The 19681-nt window shown below is 40.4% G+C and overlaps 1 protein-coding gene across 5 annotated transcripts in view; it reads left to right on the top strand.

The window, feature by feature from the left end:
• The window catches only part of LOC116715898 (FERM, ARHGEF and pleckstrin domain-containing protein 1-like), a 47187-nt gene that overhangs the window by 22896 nt on the left and 4610 nt on the right, over nt 1-19681 (top strand). For 3 of the 5 annotated variants that reach the window (XM_032556620.1, XM_032556618.1, XM_032556623.1), the window contains exons 3-19: nt 3293-3397; nt 4857-4899; nt 4985-5063; nt 5854-5951; nt 6759-6873; nt 7257-7404; nt 8290-8385; nt 8690-8856; nt 8934-9002; nt 9132-9207; nt 9778-9931; nt 16046-16254; nt 16644-16733; nt 17859-17992; nt 18221-18302; nt 18375-18436; nt 19433-19608. In XM_032556620.1, the coding sequence (XP_032412511.1) occupies nt 3293-3397; nt 4857-4899; nt 4985-5063; nt 5854-5951; nt 6759-6873; nt 7257-7404; nt 8290-8385; nt 8690-8856; nt 8934-9002; nt 9132-9207; nt 9778-9931; nt 16046-16254; nt 16644-16733; nt 17859-17992; nt 18221-18302; nt 18375-18436; nt 19433-19608 (1903 nt within the window). The remainder of the gene's footprint in view (nt 1-3292; nt 3398-4856; nt 4900-4984; nt 5064-5853; nt 5952-6758; nt 6874-7256; nt 7405-8289; nt 8386-8689; nt 8857-8933; nt 9003-9131; nt 9208-9777; nt 9932-16045; nt 16255-16643; nt 16734-17858; nt 17993-18220; nt 18303-18374; nt 18437-19432; nt 19609-19681) is intronic. The other 2 variants (XM_032556621.1, XM_032556622.1) reach the window with 2 other exon arrangements.

Genomic DNA, 19681 nt, shown 5'->3' with positions numbered 1-19681 from the left:
TGAAAGAAGTGATTGTGATTCAAAGTGAAAGGACCTCAGTCTGTGCTCAGCAGGGACCAATCTGCTCTCCGTCTGCTGAACGGATTCAACAAACAGATAAAATCCGTTATATTTGTCAACCTTAAAACAACCCACACTAAAAATTTATAGCAGTTAATTTCTGCTTTGTTTTAACCTCTTGAGATCCCTATTTTTCTGATAAAGCTGCCAAGAGAGGGTCATGAGAAAAGGCTGAATAGTTGCCTGTTGAACTTATTCTTCATTTATTGTCATATAAATGGATCTAAGTCCTATTTTTCTTTTTTATAGCTTTGACCTTTCTGATACCAGTTTTTGCCCAGTTTCGTTTTAACAATTATAATATGAAATTATATAAAAACAACACAAAAACTTCATTTTATTGCCTTCCCGCTCGGATTTCGGAGCTCATTATTTGTTTGTATTATTAGCAGAGGGTTGCATTGCATCAGCTGTTAGTATGGCTAGCAACAGGAACCTAATTAAGAGCGTTTTAAATGTGAAGACTTTAATTTCTTCATTGAAGAGATTAACAGAGATGCTGCCAAGCAAAATGAAATAAAATATACAGATTGTGGTCAAGATTCCTACAATTCAGTCACGATTGTCTTTTTGCATGTTCTTTGAAGCCAAAGACTGTACATACAATAGAAAACAAAAGGTCAAACCTTTCCAAATCAAGCAGATATTTCAGTTTCATGTAGCAGAAAGAGAGGGTTTTGTTTTTTTCAAGGCCCACTTCTCTCTTTCAGTTCCCACATGTGAAACTGCAGGGTGAACTGGTGAAAGCATGCAGCGCGATGGTAAACAAAACAATTTGTTTTGTCAGCAAATGCCGGAATTTGGTGTTGCTAAATATGCCCAAAACTTGGGTTTTCATGAAGCGGGCTAAATGCTGGCTCGCGCTAGCCACATCTGAAGAGTTTAAACTTTACTTTCACCGCTCTGTTGGCCAAGTTTGGTCCAGTTCCTGCCAACTACTGTCTGTTGTTTGCAGCAGAGCTGTTTGGGATTCTGCTTTCCTCACTTCTCAGCACTTCAGCTCTCACCTTTTATGTTATTCTCTTTTTATTTCCCCCTCACACACTGTTCAGATTAGGTCCAGTTTTTTCTTATGACTACCAGCTCGCTGTGTGGACAGAAAACTTAACGACAAACAGGTTTGCTGCAGCCTTTCAGATGAGCCGCTGCCAGCCGAAGGAAGAAAATTGAATGTGCTGACATTTTCTGGCAGCTGGAAGGAGATAAAATCCATCAGGTTCATGAAACCTGTGTTGGTATAACTGGATTTGAGTTTTCTGGCCTATGTTTCCACATGCATTCCAGCGTGTAATATTACTTGAATGTGGTAATAGGTCTATTTCTTGATTTCTGTCTTTAGTTACTGAAGAAAGGTTAGCTGTAAGTGGAGGAAATAGCTTAAACTCAAAGCTAAAGGGTCTCTGAACATCAAGCTCTCACCTTTTGCAGATGATGCAGTTCTCTTACTGTGGGTTACGGTTATCTACCTGCGTAAACTCAGTGACGGTGATAAATTGGAGATTGAGAAGATGAGAAATTGAGCTAATGCTATTCCAATGATAATCTGACTTTTTATTAATGCTGGAGCTCAGTGGTTTTTTCCTAAATTAGATCAAAATCTAAACTAATTCCAGCACTCAACTCATTTATTACCTCATTTATCATGGAAAATGAACTTAAAATCAACAAATCGCGTCATTTTGTTTGTGCTTGTGCATAACAGAGTTCATTGAAAACTTTCCAGAAAAATGGTGAAAAACATTGGTTTTAAGTGATGCCAACTCCCACCTGCAGGTGGCAGTACATTTTACTGCTACACTTATTTACTAGTAATAGAAAGTCACATTTATTATCACACCTAAGCGAATCAACCAATCAGCACCAAGGACAATGAATGGCATTTTGGGATTGGCTGCTTTGCAATGCCAGCCAATGCTATTTCAGTTTCCCAAGCTGCATTTTCTTTGGAATATTTTATATGTGCTCTATGGAAAAATCTGCAAACGGGCAAATTTCTCTCTTCAACCTGATATTCTAACAGCAGAAAACAATAACCAGAACTCAGTGTTGAGATCTCTCTTTACATCTATGTTTCCAAACTCTGCGTTTTCATTCTCACGCTTGTCAGTGGGATCCAAGTCTGGCCTTGTGTTTCTACCAGAGCTGTGTGCTTTTTGGGTCGGACTCCTGCTCCTCCTCCCAGCCCAACTTGGTTCTGCACGGCAGAAAACCTGGAGCTTTTGTTGTTGAAGTTAGGACGTCTTGCTGTAGAAGATTGGTTTGCTAATGAAGGCCGTCTGAAGAGGAAATAGTTCAAAGTAAAGGAGACAGAAGCAGAGAGAAATCAATACAGTAAAGTGGACCAATGTGTTTATAGACGTAGGTAGAAAGGAGAAGAGCAGTGAAGGATTATTTTTGACTGCTTTCTTGCCATGTAAGCCGTCCTCCTCTCTTCTGTTTTCCTACTTCCTCCCTTTTTGTCCCGTCTTAACTGCCTTAAGGCGAAGATTACCACCACCCAGACCTAAATCCCGTCCTAACGGCAGCATCTGTCAGTCGGATAATAAAGACGTTCTCGGAGAGTTTCACAGAATCCTGATGTTTCCTTGATATCAGCCTGCAGCTAGAGCCAGTAAATGTGTGTGTTGTGCTTGGTGAATAGCTGGATGAAGGGTGTGTGGGTGTTTCCCTGCGACAGACTGAACACACACTCACGTCGACATGCTGAGGCCAGATGGTGACAGACTAGTCTCACGGCACACCCAGAGCTGCTCTGATGCACCATGGCTGTGGTCAGACTTGTCACAATTAACAATTACATAATTAGAGTTGTTTGGAATAATCCTGTCCATATATACTTACTGAACTTCAGCGTTGTTGTTTTTTGACATTTATCATCTACTTCTGGTGAAATAAAGACATTTAATCCAGTTTAACTGGCATTAAATTGGCATTAAATCTGGTTTTTGATCAATAATATTTCTATTGGCTAATCGTAAGAATAACAAAGTGCACCAATCCCTCCTGAAGCAAAACATGATGGTACCACCTAATTCTGTTGCAATAAACAATCAATTAATTGCATGATTAATTTTTAAAAACTTGTTTTTTGTCAGGATGCGCTCTTGACTGTTGGATTAGGAATGACCCGTCCATCCATCCATCCCAACTCTGATTCAGTTTCTGTTGCCATCTTTTCTCTTTTTCTGGTTTAATCCAACATGGTTTCCCCTCTCCTGTTCTTCTCTTGCAGCAACGCGTGCCTGGCAAAGTGCTTTTTGACCTGGTCTGTGTCCACCTCAACCTGACTGAAGGCGACTATTTTGGGCTGGAGTACACGGATCACCGGAAAATGACGGTAGGATGAGTTTCGTTGGAAGGATTCAGTTGTAATCTTTATAAATTTGCATTGATGTGGATTTAAACCCCAGCTTTCAGCTGCAGTCTGGTTCCTGAAGTTTCTAGCAGCAGCTGTTTGTAATGATCTGCAGAATGGATGTGTCTGTAGTTTGCAGTTGAAACTCCATTAGAGCACAAACATGTAGTGAAAAGAAGAAGCTTTCTGGCTCCTATGAAAGCTGAACTGTTCTTTAAGGATCGAATAACATGAAGTCAAATAAATAATACAAATCTAAACCTCCACCTCCACTCTACAATGTTTTTACTACATTTTAAAAGCTATTACTATCATTTTTAGCTCTCAGATTCTATTTGAATATAATAAACTTCTTTAATGACCTCCATTTTCAGGAGTAATGATGTGTTCAGCTCCAACGTTTGTGCTTTTGCATTTAACTCTTTCAGCCTGAATGGTGCTAACTCCTCTATGCATTTTCAGATTAATGCAAATTATCACAATGTAATTTCCCTAATATGAAGCAAAGTTTAAATCAGATCAGGTCTGACTCTGAATTTACCTTTTGGCCTCATAAGTTGTGATTTAATATGTTGGACTTTGTGGCACCGACTCGATTTGTAGACACAGATTGATTAATTTTAACTCAATGGTTTCAGTTTATAATGCAGCTTAGTTTTTTAAAGGGCCAGAGTTTAGAAATGAGTGACATCTAGTGGTTAAGTTGGGGAATAGAGTTCTTTGTCCTTTCTTGTGTCCGCCCTCATTTTGTTCATTTTTCCTTCTTTTTGTCTTCATTCTGTTCTTCCATTTTTGTTTTCTTTTAGTTGTTCTCCCTCTCTCATTTCCTTTTCTCCTTCCTTGTGTTCATCCAGCTTTCTTTTCTGCTTTCTTCCTTCCTCCTTCATTCCATTTGTTCTCCTTTCATTTCTTTCTTCCTTCCTTCCCTGCTTCTTTTTTCTCCCTTCCTTCTTTTTTATCTCCTTTCTTTCCTTCCTTAACTCCGTCCTTTCTTAGTTCATTACTTTGATTCTTTCTTTCTTTCTTTTCCTTCTTTGTTTCTTTTTTCTTTCTTTCTCACTTCTTTCCTTCTTTCCTTCCTGCCATAAGTCCATTTGTTCTCCCATCCTTATTTTCTTCTTTCTTTCCTTCTTTTTTTCCTTCCTTATGGTCAAGTTGGACATCATCATGTCTAACAACAATATAAGTCTTCAGATTTTGAAAAATATGAATTTTCCAAACTCAAGTTGTTCATTAGATCAGATATTTCTCAACAATCCAATATGGCGGCTGCAGATCTGAACCTCAATGAAAACAGTAGAACCAGTTAGTGAAGGAGCTGCTGCAGTAATGAGTGAACACAATGTTCAGCGATGTTGTGTTGTGATGCTAACAGTTGTTAGCCTGCTCACGGTTAGCGTAGCAGCACTACGTGATGTAATGGAGTGTTTTCTGCTCTCAGGTGTGGCTGGACCTCCTGAAGCCGGCGCTGAAGCAGATCAGACGTAAGAATCTCTGTCGTTTTTCTCTCTGTCGATCTTTCTTCCCACGTCTCCACTTCCTCTCTAGCCCATAATTTCTCTCCTCCAGGACCTAAAAACACCATCCTTCGCTTTGTGGTGAAGTTCTTCCCTCCTGACCACACGCAGCTCATGGAGGAGCTGACTCGGTAGGTTTTTCACAGAAACCACACCTATACTCCTCTAACCATGTTTTCAGCCTTCCGTGTAGCTTTTTCTGGATGTTTCTAATGATACCTTGTCAAATATTCTGATATTTTTAGCTGACACTTTAAGGCTAACTGTGGGATCTGGGAACCAGGCTCCTTGTAAAACTTTTATTTTGCTTCATAGCAGCTAAAAAAGAAACTCCTGTTTTACTTTTAGTCTGATAATCCGGTCCAAGCCGGCCCAGATGTTTGTCCAAGCTCTCGACACCAACCTCTGACCTCCAGCATTTTCCCATGATGCAGCAGCTCCCAGAATATTTCTGTCACTTTGGGGATTTCTTTCTTAACCCAGAGAACAAACCAGTTGTTGTAGGTTTTAGTTTTTCTGCTCCTGGTTTTTTCTCTTTGCCTGTTTACTCACAGGGAACAGGAAGTGAGCTGGCAGCTGTTTGCTGTTTATGTACTCCCTTCCTTCTTTCATTCCTACTTTTCTTCCTTCCTAAAACTCTGATGTTTTAGTTTGAAATGTGACAAAATGTTTAACATAAACCCAGATTATCGCTGCTGAAATGGTCTAACATATTCAGCGATCATTTTTTGCGTTGTCATATTTACTAAACATGAACAAATGTGCAGATTTGGACTGAAATGTGAGTTTTATGAGCAGTTCTTGTTAAATCAACTCTGGTTTAAGGCTGTTTTGTTGCTGTATCATGACTTGTTCCTGATCTAATCTGACCATCTGATCATTTCCTGACGTAAGGATGTTTTTTGTCCTGCTGTTCTCCAGGTATCTGTTCGCCCTGCAGATCAAACGTGACCTGGCCTGCGGTCGTCTGATCTGCAACGACACCAGCGCCGCCCTCATGGTTTCCCACATCATTCAGTGTGAGTAAAACGCAGGTTTCACTTCCTTATCCAGCTGCCATTTTAACACAATATAGAAAATAAAGTAATTTTCATTTATATCATGCAGAGGCAATCAGCTGCTCTCTGTTAGAAATATCTCAATAATTTGCTAAAGTCTCTTTCTGCTCTGAGAATATTCAGGAAGATTTTTAGGATTCCTGCGTTTTTACTGGAAGTTCTTTATGCCAGAAAATGGCTCTGGTCTGATTCTAGCAATTTTGATCCAAAAAGGCTTCCGTCTCGGAATGCCTGACTATAAATCAAACACAATTCAAAGGATTTTTCCAGGAGTTTTGTAATCTTTGCAGATTTAGGAGAACAAATCAATCTGGAAAAGAAAATATTACCGACAAGAATGTCTTTACACGTCATTTCCTGTACAACTGATGCATCCAGTCAGCCCTCTGTCAAACCATTCATCCCTCCATATTGTCCATCCATCCACCTTTAATCTCTCCCCAGCCATCCAACCACACATTCATTAGTTCATCCATCCAACATCAATCCAACCATCTAATTATCTGTTCATTAGTTCCTCTATTCATCCGTCCAATCATCCATTCATTCATCCAACCAGTCGTCCAGCCATTCGTCTAAACCGCCATCTGTCCAACCTTCTGAATGAAAACAGACAGGATGTACTCCTATATTTGTACAAATTTACTTATTTTAGCAGTTTTCTTCATAATTTTCAAACTATTTGATTTTACTTGGGGTTTTTTCTGGCAGTTTTTTCTCCTTTCTAGTCCAAATAATCTCAGTTTTTCCTTCCCTCCGTCCCACCAGCCGAGATCGGGGACTTTGACGAGACGCAGAGCTGGCAGCACCTGCTGCACAACAAGTACCTTCCTGACCAGGACGCCATCAGAGACAAGATCGTCGACTGCCACCGCCAACATGTGTGAGTCCCTTCAGCTTCCACAGACCTTCACTGCTGGCTAACACGCAATCTTAACATTTGTAAACCAGGCGCACTTCCCCTCCCCCAGCACAGATAAAGACAGAAAAACAAACCACTGGCTTTTCCTCACTCCAATCCCTCAGCTCCTTCTTAGCCGACGCAGGAAGGAAGTGGCTAATTCAGGCGCTCATACAGGAAACAGGAAGCGATTTTCAGATTTTGCGAGGAAACAAAGCTCTTTTTGTGGCAGGTTTCTTTCCGGCCTGCAGCAGGCGCCTCCATCTGATCCTGTTGTTTTAGGACTTGTGCAGTGGGTTTGTGCTTGGATTTAAAGCTGCAGCTTTTGGACTTCATTTAAACTGAGTGAGGTTTTTCTTCCTCAGAGGGCAGACTCCAGCGGAGTCGGACTACCAGCTGCTGGAAATCGCTCGGCGGCTGGAGATGTACGGCGTCCGGCTGTACCCTGCCAAGGACAGAGAGGGGTCGAAGCTCAGCCTGACAGTGGCGCACACCGGGGTTTTGGTTTTCCAGGTAGGATCTTCCTCCAACTTCTGGTCCACACACACCAGAAGGCAACGGCTCAGTTTGTAAGGGAAGTTCTACAGAATCCTGCTAGACATCCAAATGTGGTTCAGGTTCACAGATGCAGAGACGCACCTGAAAGCTGTTGGACATGAAGGACTGCAGTCTAATAATCTGTCCTTCCTTGTGTCCCTCACTACTTATGTCATTCCTTTCTTCCTTGTCCTTAATTCCACTCTTATATCTTATATCCTCACTTGCATCCTACTTCCTATATTTAATCCTTTTTGTCTCCTACCTTCCTCCATGTATACTCCCTTGCATCCTTCTCCTCCTCCCTTCCTTGTGCCTTTCTTTCCACTCTTGTATCATTTCTCTGTTCTTATTTGCATCCTACTTCGTATCTTGTATCTTACCTCTTTATCTTTTATTCTGACTTTTTTGTGTTGTACTTTTCTTCCTTGTGTTCTCCATTGTATCCTTTTTTGATACTTCTCTCTCCTTCCTTTCTTGTGTCCTCCCTTATCTTTTTATCTCCTACCCTTTTCCTTTGTATCCTTCCTGTCTTGTGTCAAATCTTATATTATTCCTTCTTCCCTCCTGCAATCCTTCCTCTTTGTCTCCTTCATTTCTTCCTTGCACTCTTCTTTCCACCCTTGTGTCCTTCCTTGCATCTTGTCTTACATTAATAAATCCTGCTCATTGTACAACAGAATCCATAAATTCCTGAGAAAATTGTGTTTTAAATTTTAAACTAAACAAAAAGACCTTTAAGTTTGCAGGAACTTTAGGAACGTTAATTATATAATTATTAATTATTATAATATATATAATAGTTTGTTCTTTTTGCAGTAAAACTGGCTGCATTCAGTTGGTTTTCTGTTTCTCGTTCAGGGTTACACAAAAATCAACGCTTTCAACTGGTCCAAGATTCGCAAGCTGAGCTTCAAGCGTAAAAGGTTCCTCATCAAACTGAGAGCCGACCCCTCTGTAAGTCTAAGATCAAAGTTTTTATTGTTGAAATCTTGAAAAGATGAAACTTTTCAACTGTTTTCTCCAGTTAAAACCACTATATAGTTTTATGAAGATAGACGGTCACTTTCCTTCTACACGGGTAAAAATATGTTGAAGTAGTGCTACTCTTGAATACATTTTCTGGGTACTCTCCCCACCTCTTCATTTAAGGAAAATGTTCAGTTTGATTAGTTTTTGCAAAAAGAAACCTGAGAATAAGGGTGCGTTTGTTTTCCACTCCTCTGAGTCCATACTTTGCACAACTCTTGGTGTCGTCCAGCAGAACTCCCACCACGACACGCTGGAGTTCGCCATGGCCAGCAGGGACTGCTGCAAGGTGTTCTGGAAGATCTGCGTCGAATACCACGCCTTCTTCAGGCTCTTCGAGGAGCCCAAACCCAAACCCAAGCCCATCCTCTTCACCAGGGGTTCCTCATTCCGGTTCAGGTGAGCCAGGACCCAGAAACTGCTTTTTCTTCTGTCTTTTTTGCTTAAACTTACATTTATATTCACTTTTCTTCCAGCGGGAGAACGCAGAAGCAAATCATCGACCACCTGAAAGACTCTGAGCTGAAGAAAGTCCCGTTTGAGAGGTGAAGAAGTGTCCTGGTTCTGCTCCAGTTTCTCAAACAGACCTTTGTGTGGCTGTAATCAGATTTGCCTGGTGGGTTAGCTGATTAGTGGCGCATGCTTTGACCTGGTGTCGCCTCCCGTTTTCACAGGAAACACAGCAAGGTTCTGTCCAGCAGCAGCATGTCGCCGCACTCGTCTTCCTTCAGATCCCAAGTGCCAAAAGAGGTAAAACACCTTCCTGCCTTACCTACCGCCATAATTAATACATTAATCACATGATGAATTAAAATGAGCTCCACATTAACAAAATCAAAACAAATTGAGATAAAGTATGCTATGATTGATACCAAATTTGTTTGGCTTTGTAAGTGTGCGGGGAACCGGTTGACCTTTAATGACCTATAAATGTAAAACAATGGCGGCACAAACAAAAATATTGCATTTGACACCAATTTTGTTTAATTTCAAGAAGGTGGGAGGGCAAATTCACTCAGTCTGAAATCAGACGGTATTCTAGTTGATTTTCCAGACTGGGAAGTCGGAATTTCCCAGAATGTAGCATTGGCTAACACTTTTACTTTTTACAAAAGTCCTAACTGGCAGTATTGCCTGTTTGAGCCTGATGATTAATATATCTTTAAGATCAAGTTTGTCATCAGAGACTTCACAATAGATTTGATTTATCTCGTCTTCCATTTCCAGTGTTGAATTTGCGATATTTTATGCTATTAAGAATTAACTCAAAACAACAATATTATCGTTTATGTCACTTGTTTTTCTTGGTATATTTTGCAGAGTGCCACATCTATTCTGTTAGCAGACCGGCCCGACTCGGCCAAAGCCAACGGCACCGAGGAACCTCCGACCAACGGCTTCCCCGACAGCGCCCTCAACTCGGACCCGAGCCGACAGAACCACAACGGAGCGGGCCAGCACCTCCTGAACCCAGGTCCAACCTGCAGGGCAAACAAAGGCAGCAGCTCCTCTATTCCTTACATAGACTGCAGCGACATAGACAGCGAATGCGACGTGGGGAAGAGCGGCAGGGCCCCCAGGGGCCACAGCAGCGCAAACGACAGCAATGAGGATGAGGGCAGAGATGGGGGTCTGTTCGGGGTGGTGAACGGGTTCTACCACACCAACCACCAGGGGCTGATGCAGCAGGGGGTGATGGGAAACAGAAATGCAGAGGAGGTTCTGTCCAATGGCGGCTCCTTCCACAGCCGCCTGCCGCTCCACAGCACGCTGCTGGACGAGATCTTCCAGGGCCGAGACAAGCGCGGCGCCGGCGTCGCTCGCCCGCTGGGGACCGGGACTCGCAGCCAGTGCTCCAGCCCGGTCATCAGCAGCTTCCACCCGCGTACCAATTCGCTCAGCGCCGAAATGACAAACGGGCACGGTCAGCCGCGCGTCGGGTCGCGGTGGGACGACGGCGGCCATTATTTTAGCAAACGGCCCGGCGCCGTCCCCGTTGAGGCTCCCGACATCCCGCCGTCGTCCCACTACGGCAGCTACTCCCCAATCCTCTCAAGCCGCACGCCGCCACATTCGTCCAAACCATATAACCTCAACATCATGCGGAATCGTTCCGACACCGACCCGTTCATCCTCAGCCAGATTACTTCCACCCCGATACGCCGAGTGGAAACCCCGTGCTCCGCCCCGACGGCGCGGAAAGCCGGGATAGCTAACGGTAATCTTGCGGTTCCGGGTCAAGCGCGGTCGAACGCGGCGGCCCAGCGGCTGTTTGGCCAAAAACCAAACAACAACAACAACACGCTGAGTCAGCCGGTCCAAATGATCGACGGGTCCACCAGCAGCGGCACCGACACCAGCGACACAGAATCCGACACCGGCAGCAGCGCGTACAGCCAGCCGCTGCTCTACGGTAACCCCGCGGCGGTTAGCGCCACCGACGGGAAGCTAAAGTTTGGGAGTCTGCGGGCCGACGAGGAGCGGGAGCAGCGGTACCGGTTCGGTGAGGAAGACGTGGCTGGTCAGGTTTTTAGCTGCTGAGCAGGAAAATACAACCAGACTTTGATTTAATCTACAGTTTAACTTATTTACCTTTTAAATATCTGGATGAGAATCTGGGACGCCTCATTAAATTTTGTGTTCTCTGGAAAATAAAGAGATTTAAATAGTTATGTTTTACTCACTAAAGATATAAACTAAAATGTAAAAGTAATATTCTACATTTTGTGAGCTTATTGTGTTTAAAAAAACTATTTATTACTTTTTTTTTAGGTAATGGTAATACTTCTCTTGAAAAACATTCCTATTTGACATAAGTTTCTTCAAATGTGATTTTCTTTAATCACTAAATTGCAGAAAAAGATTTAATTTAATCATATTTTCAAATGTTCTTATTTATGAAAATGGTTAGACTAACATTTCAGGGTTTTTTTTTTTAATTAACTGAAATCTATCATGAAAAATAAATCAGACGAAAAATTTTTCTCCATAAGTGATACTAGTTTGTCTGTGTGAGATATTTTTTATCCATTTTATTTACTTATTCCTCACTAGAAATTATAAATTTGTAATTTGACTTTTTCAGGAGTTAAATTAAATTTGACGTCTAAGTATTTTTAGAAAACACACGTTTCCATGGGGTGTCCTCATTTTTTCACACAACTCTGAAGGTAGAGGAAAAACATTTTAGTAAACTTTTTACAACTCTTTATAAAAAAAGTTTGCATAACAGATTTTGATCAAGTTTAACCGTATTTTTGTAATTGTACAATGGACGATTTTTAACAGAAATCTGTCGTTTTCTACTTTCATATAGATTTTTTTTCTACGCCCATCTGTTTTATTGTTTCCGTCTGAACCAGCTTTTGATGCTGGTTTATCTTGTTGTGACGACAGTCTTGTAAATAGTTAAAATTTCCACGTGAATAACCTTTTTTAAGGGGAAATCCTTCCTGTACAATGTGCCATAACTTAAAAACTTTGTATTTAGAAGTAAATCTTAAAGCTCACATTTGGAGCTTCTAGTTAAGACTAGTTCTGCAAGACTTCCAGCTGTTTCTTTTAGCATTGATTATATTTATATTAGTGTAGCAGGATTGTTAGGTTTGTTGATATTTAGCTGATAAATTAGAGCGATTTCTTGACTTATTGAGGAGAAACTGATTGATTTAGAGGTGTTGATTTGACATGAATCTCTTTCTGTGTCCATGTTTGTGGCGTGAAATAAAACCTTAGAGTTTGACTTTGTATTGTGCAATAGCAGTTTTCCTTAGAGGTTTTTATTGGGGCATTAGAGGGAAAGTTGTGAGCAGCTCAGTTTATTTAAAGAAATGGTTGATCTTAATTATAGCCCTGTTTAATTGTATATGTTTTCCCAGAGGATGGGTTGTATTTTAGTGTTTAAAGTGGCAGAAGAAGTCCTTTTGAGCACTTTTTGTTAATTATTTCAGATTACTTTAACTCTAATATGGATGTTTGCTCAGGAGATCTGTTAAAGGTGTTTTTCCACCTGTTGCGCAGCATTTATTAGATTTTATTAGAGAAAAGTCAATAAAAAAACGAAAAAGCTGCAATAATGAGTTTGCTTAAGTGTGCACATCCATAAACTAATACAGTTTGACATCCTAAAAGTTGCATAAAACAATTAGTGTAAGGATTTGCACACTTATATTTTACTCTAACAGATTTTTTTCCTGTTAATCTGTGCTGGATGCTTGTTGCATTAAAGGAGGGAAGTAGTTTTCATGTTTTTTAACTTTACAGTAGCACTGGTGTGAAGACTTTAGAGAACTTATTTTATATGTATCCTCGACTGAGATCGATTAGCTTTGAATTGAAAACAGTCAGATTTAGTGATATATTTTTCTGTTTTTCCTTCACATCTCTTTGTTTTCCTCACTGTAACTCAAAAGCACCACCCATAGCTGCCTGCTTGTGCTTGGCTCGGCCCCTGGCATGAACTCCACACTCGGCAATTAAATCTGAATGTTTCCTTTCACTCAGTTCAGCTGCTCTTTCCTCACCTCTTAAACTGCAGTTTATAGGAGGCTCCTCATCTCCATCTGTCATTTGTTGCCCGTTCGGCTGCCTGTTCTCCACTTTTATTTTTGCTCTCACTGGAACAAGCAAATTCAGCTCAAGCCAGTATTTCACACCAATTTGAGGTTATTTTTTGCTTCATATTGTTCACGAATGTACTGCTTCAAATCTGATTGGGTTAAATGTGGAAGATGTTTGACTTTTTTTCCTGCTTTCTTCTGAAAAAAACAACTTTCTGCTTTGAAATGCACTGTTTTTTTTCTTTCTGTTTCTATGAATGCATGTTAACCAGGCTGGAAAAGTGTCACTTTACTGCTTTTTGCTCACTTTGTGTGTGTGTGTGTGTGTGTTGAGGGGTTCACAATGGTTCAAAATGTTTGAGATGCAGGTGATGCAGTCAAACATAAAACCAAGCACATGCTCTTTATGTTTTGTTTCTTAATTTTTGGAGTTGTGCCTTTCAATTGCTCTCCCCTCCTGAGTAAATCACCTGCACCTCGTTTATTTCAAACATTTAGGAATCCGTTGTGTTTTGGATTTGTGCGACTTAGCTCCAGTTTTTTTGTAAACAGAGTGGGAGGGTGAAGACAGACAGACCAGTGAAGTTCATAATAATGCAATTATGCAAGTGTACAGAAGATATATTTGAGAAACGAGGCGTTTATGTTGTCAGATGCAGAAGTCTGCGTGTTGTCAGAGCTTGAAAACATGTATAAACACAGGAACACTGGAGCCGAGTCCCACACTGTGCCGTCCTTACACTCTGCCTGTTTCATATTTGCATTTGCTACCACTCAATTCCACTGATGCTTCTTCTTTGTCATTTTAATGAAACTGAATGTACAGTGTACAGTAACTGTCATGGCACATTAGGGTTATTTTAGGTTGAAAGAAATCTTGGAGCTACGGGATGTGTTTTTCTGCTAGCTTTTTTCTTAATAAATTAGCTTTTGCCTCATCTAAATTTGATAAATCTAGAAAAAGTATCGCTTGTTTTTTAATACTAACCACTTCCACTGGCTCTCTGGATTTTTTTAACTACCTAAAAGGCCTTTTAAATGTCCTTACATTGTAACAGGCTTCTATGATTTTGTATTCATGCTGTAATTTGTATGTTTATGGACTTAATCCGAACCAAATTTGTTAGTTTTACCACTTTAATACTAAAATTATTCTTTATTCTTGTTATTATTACATAGTTGTCCTGATATTTGGTGAAAAAAGGGAATAGATTGATCTATTCAGCATTAGATATGGGATACCAGCTAATGCTAACAGCTAGTTAGCTTAGCTTAACTCATTTAGCTTAGCTTAAGAGAGATCATAAATATCAAAGTATCAGTTTACAAAGAATTAAAGTTAAATAAACAAACAGTACAATGTTTTTTTTAATGGAAGTGGGAGTATTTTGGTTATTTTTGCAACTTGTTTTAATTTTTTAACTTCACCTTAGACTAAAAATGGAGTTTTAGAATTAAATCTGCATGTTTTTCTGCTGTTAGCTGCCGACTTTTGAAAAGACTTCAGCTAGCCTTGCCGTGTTGCTGCTAATTAAAACATTAGCGACTGCTCCTGTTTGCATGTTAATTTTCTACTTTTAAAGCTGACTAAATCACCAAAAATAAAAAAAAACTGCCTAAATCTGAATAATAATAATAATTTTCTGATAAATATGTACAGTTTCACTCGTGTTCTATCACTTTTGCAACGCTGTTCCTTCACATCTATCGCCAAACTCTTGCTGGATGTTTTATTTGTTGCTTCTATGACTTTTCCTCCTTTCTTTCTTTCATTCGTCTCACTTTTTAATCTGTTTGTGGTGCACTAGTGTTAATAAAAAAAAACATTGTTTAACATAAAAAGGGACTCCAGAGTTCTGTTTGAACTGTGACCCCTCCCCCTGTGTTGCATTGTGGTAGATGTAGTCTTCCTGTTAGCATGTGTGTGTTTTGGAGTTTTTTTCTCATAGCACCGCTGCATAGATCTGCACTCACTGGTTGCGATGGTTTTACCCATGATGCAGTTTGATGTATAGCAGTGGAAACTTTGCAGAACTGGGCAAGTATACAGTTGAATTTAGAATCATGTAGTTTAGTAGTAGTAGCAATAGTATTAGTACTAGTATTTGTAGCTGGTTTCTACAGTTTAATGGGAGATGTTTGTGTAATGCTAGTATTTAATTGCGACATGCATATTTCAGATTCCCCACTAAGACTCAATTTGCGGTTCCAGAACCTCGCTATGCCCTGACCTACTTCCATTTCCTACACATTGCATGACTGAACATCAGTACGTTTCTCTTGGAAGTTGAGATTAATGCTAAAAATGGTTAATTTTCTCTCATGTTTTGGTTTTGTTTTAGTAGATGTAATTTATTCGGGGTTCCTACGCAGTCTGGAACTGGATTTTAGTATTTCCCAGTTTGGATAATTGTGGAAAAAGAAAATAAGTTTGCAGAAAAATATTTGGATTTCCAGACTTTGTTTTTTTTACTTTTTATTCTCCCTTGTTTCCTTCCTTCCTATCTTTGGTTTCTACCACTCATCTCTTCCCTTCTTTTATTCCATTATTTCTTCTTCTTGTGTCCTTTTCATTATTTTTTTGAATCCTTAGTTCCTTTCCTAAATTGTCTTTTTTTCCTCGTCTCCTTCCTCAGTTTCTTCCTTCGCTCCCTCCAACCTAAGTTTCCTACGTCCTTAACTTTTAAATTTTTTCTTTTCTTTTTTCCTCCCTTTCATTTATTTGTAATAACTTAATAGCAAATGTTAAAATTTTATATTTTTAAATTAATGTAAAAGACAGAAAACTCTGTAAAATTGAGTTTAAAATGTGTAGGAACCCACATTAAAGAAATGCTTTCAATTAGAAAATCGTTTTAAAAATTTATGCTTTTATCTAGTATCTAGAAAACCAAAAGCTTCACAACCCAGTTCATCAAATTCAAAATAAAACTGAACTTTAATTTAATTTTCACACAATCTGATTAACCGTTTGCCTTGTTGTCCTCTCTTTCTCCTCCCCATTTGTGTTTTCCATTCCCAACGTTCAGACGGCTCCGATTCCAAGGAATCTCCGCAGGAAAGTCCCCAACTGGTTCCGAACGGCGGCGGCCCCGGCGAGGATCAGGAGAGGGGCGTCGCCAGCATGGCGGATGTGTGTCAGATTCCAGGGGGTCATCCGCTGTCGCCGCTCACCAGCCCGCTGCTCATCGAGGCCGGATACGTCCGCCATGATGACGAAGAGGAGGCGAGGAGGAAGGTGTGCTTAGAAGTGGAAAAACAAAGAATTTGATTGGATGAATCAAAAAAAGAAGAAAATTAGCAAAATACCTGCAAATATACTACGTTTTATAATTTGGCTACAATAGGACAACAAAAAGCAGAGAATAAGGTTGAAATAAATAAACACACACCCCACAGCATGATACTGCCACCACCATGCTGAATGTTTTTATTTTAAATTTAAAGGTTTTCATAGTCATGGGAAGAAGACACAAATAATTTCAGTTTTTTATTTGTAGAACATTTTAAAAAAGATTCAGTTTTCTTCCTACTGTAAAGATCTATGTAGATTTGGTGATGATCTGTGTGCCTGTATATCTGTGTAGATGTAGATGTGCTAGATGTGCTGTGTGTGCTTGTGTCCAGAAGTTTCCCACAGACAAAGCGTACTTCATGGCCAAAGAGCTGCTGACCACGGAGCGGACGTTCCTCAAGGACCTGCAGGTGATCACTGAGGTGAGAACTGCTTCCTGCTTTCAGCCAACATGTCGTCGCTTTATGGATGAATTCCTCAGAAACAGTTCGGCCAAATATTTCTGACAGTCTGATAAATCTGGAATCTGATTGGAGGATTTTCCACATCTGTTAAAGTGGAAAAGAAAGAGAAGTGGAATGTTGTTAGATATAACTAAATGTTCTCTCTCCATCATTTCTTTCCTTCTTTCCTTTCTTCTAACATTTTTCTCCCCTTGTCATCATGTTCTCTTCCTCCTGTCCTTCCTTCCATCTGCCATATTTTCTTTCTTCTTTGTATTTCTTCTTGTGTTCTTTCTGTTTCCTGCATTTCTTTTGCTGCCTCTTTTTTCTGTTTACTGTTTTACTTTCTCTTTTTGTTGTTTGCTTTCTTTGTTTCTTTTGTTCTTTTTTATTTTATTTCTTTCCATTTTTCTCTTTTTTTCTTTTCTTCTTTTTTCTTTTTTCTGACCTTTAACCTTTAACCCGTCTTTGCAGCAGCAGTTTGGTTTCTCTGCAGGTTTTAAACTTTATTTTCAGATTGTTCTCTCTCTCTTTTCCTTCTTTCTGTTTCTCCTTATAAAATAAAACGTCTGCATCATAAATCTCCCAGTAGAGGGCAGCGCAGCGTGGGTTGGATGGTTTAACTCTTCTGTGTTTTAAATAAAATAACTTCAGGTTCAGACACCTGCTCTGAAGTCCATCATGACCTCTGACCTTTCCTGTGGAGAAAATCTCTCTCTGCTGACATTTTTTCTTCTATTTTTCCAGTTTGACTTCAGTTTTCTGTTGGAAGTGGAAGGAAGGCGAACTGGACGACCTCTTGACCTCTCTCTGTCGTCCTGCTCCCTCCCTCCCTTTCCTCCTTCCTTCCTTCCTTCTTTCTTTCCTAGCTTTGCTATTTTTGTTCCTTAGCTCTTTCCTCATCTCCTTCCTCCTTGTGTTTCTTGTGTCCTCCTTCCTTCGTTAGTGTTTTTAAATACAAATCAAATACTGAGAATTCTGGGAATCTGGAAAAGTCTGGAATATTTTCAGTTAATGTGTCAAAAGTCTCCTCTTCATATTTTACCATTTCATGCTAATTTAGCCAGTTTCCTCTCTCTGCTGTGTGCCTTCTTCTGTTCCCAGTTCTTCCAGAAAGCTGCAGGGAAAGATGAAGCCTTTCCAGACGCCATTAAGAACCTGATCTCTTCCCACTACGATCCCGTTTACAGGTTTCACCAGGGATTCCTCAAAGAGACGGAGCAGCGGCTGGCTCAGTGGTGAGCTCTCTTCTTCTACTGTTCTCTTCCTACAGAGGGATATAAACTTTATTTTGGTTTAGAGCCTTTAGGAAGTCCTCATTTCCTTAAATTCCTGCTTTCTTGTGTCTGGAAGTCTGTAAGGTGAAGTTTTCCACCTCTGTGTGTGAAATTTATCTCATCCTGCCCTCTAGCGGAGATTACATGCAACTGCACATGAATCAATAGTAAATGCTCTTTCTCCTGCAGGGAGGGTCGGTCCAATGCTCACATCAAAGGAGATTATCAACGAATTGGAGACGTTTTACTGAAGAACGTTCAGGGATTGAGGGTGAGAGTTCGTCTGGATTTCCTCCCAGGTTGTGGCGATTGCAGATCTAATCGCTTCCTTTTGTTCCTGCAGCAGCTGACGGTTCATCTGCAGAAGCATCCGGAGTGCCTGGTGGAGCTGGAGCGAGCTTGTAGGTACGGCAGCGGAATAAAATTAAGGCCTTAAATTAACTTACCAAAAATAAATAATCTCAGGACTAATCTCATTAGATTTAATCTCATATATTCCACATCTTATTTTTTTGTGAGACTTTTCTGTCAGTCAAAAGTTTGAGTCGCCTGCACACATCTTCATTCGTTGAGGCAAACTAGCTGCTAGCTAGCTAGCCAGCGTTTTTACATCATTATTTTTAATATTTATTGGATTTTGTTTAACAACAAAACAAAATATACAAACATAACTGCAATGATCATTTCCAGATGATGTATCTTAAATATTCCTCCCTAACTAACTTAGAAGTATAAGAAATTCTCAGTTGGAAGAGTTTTTGTGAAACATTTATGAATGTAAAATTTGGCAGGCAGTATGTTAATATTTATCAAATTTTCTATTTCTGATTTAATTTCCATATTTGATCCCTTGAACAGGATTTGATTTTTCAGTTTCTGTTTGCAGGCATTGAATGTAACATTGATTTTAGACTCACTTTTCATGTGTGTCTTGTAAAATAAACATGTTTCCACCGCTGAGGAGCGGCCATATTGAAACACAAATCCACTTTACAAATCCTAACTAGGGTAGTTGGAGTTCCTAGTGGAAAATCTGCGTTCCAGTTGATTCTCTTCAAATGGGAAGATGGAATTTCCCAGTTCAGAGTTCAACTGGAACGCAGCATAAGAGTAGCTCTGAAGCTATGAGGTTTTGTGGACTTTAAACTTACTGGTCTGGCACCAGTCTGACCTTTTTAAATGGTTTGTGCAAATTTCACATTTAGCATGTTTTTGTTCTTCCATTTTGGTTTGTATTGCTTCTAATAAGTTGGTGATAAGTTAGTATCTTTTTGTGTCTGGAACCCTCCTGATTTTTGAGTCTGCTGTTACCTAGCAACCCCAGCAGAGCCCAGTGTCGTTGCCTAGCGACCCCAGAGTAGCTCAGGGCTTACCAAGCGTTAAGTCTCAGTCTGTGTCCAGGTCGAGTCGTAAGGTGGAGGCCGTGTGCAGGGACTTTGAGCAGCAGAGGGTTTGCTACCTGCCGCTCTACATCTTCCTGCTGCGGCCGCTGCACCGCCTGCTGCACTACAAGCTGATCCTGGAGAGGCTCTGCAAGCACTACCCGCCCACCCACAACGACTTCAGGGACAGCAGAGGTGAGTGGCCTCGCCTCGTTTCGTCTCCTCCGCCCGCCTTTTCCCCGCCGTCGCCCCTCTAAAACCCGGCTGC

The sequence above is a fragment of the Xiphophorus hellerii genome, chromosome 24 (assembly GCF_003331165.1).
Source record: "Xiphophorus hellerii strain 12219 chromosome 24, Xiphophorus_hellerii-4.1, whole genome shotgun sequence".
Classification (NCBI taxonomy): Eukaryota; Metazoa; Chordata; class Actinopteri; order Cyprinodontiformes; family Poeciliidae; genus Xiphophorus; species Xiphophorus hellerii.
The sequence above is the reverse complement of the archived record's forward strand: the minus strand, read 5'-3'. Positions and strand labels throughout refer to the sequence as shown.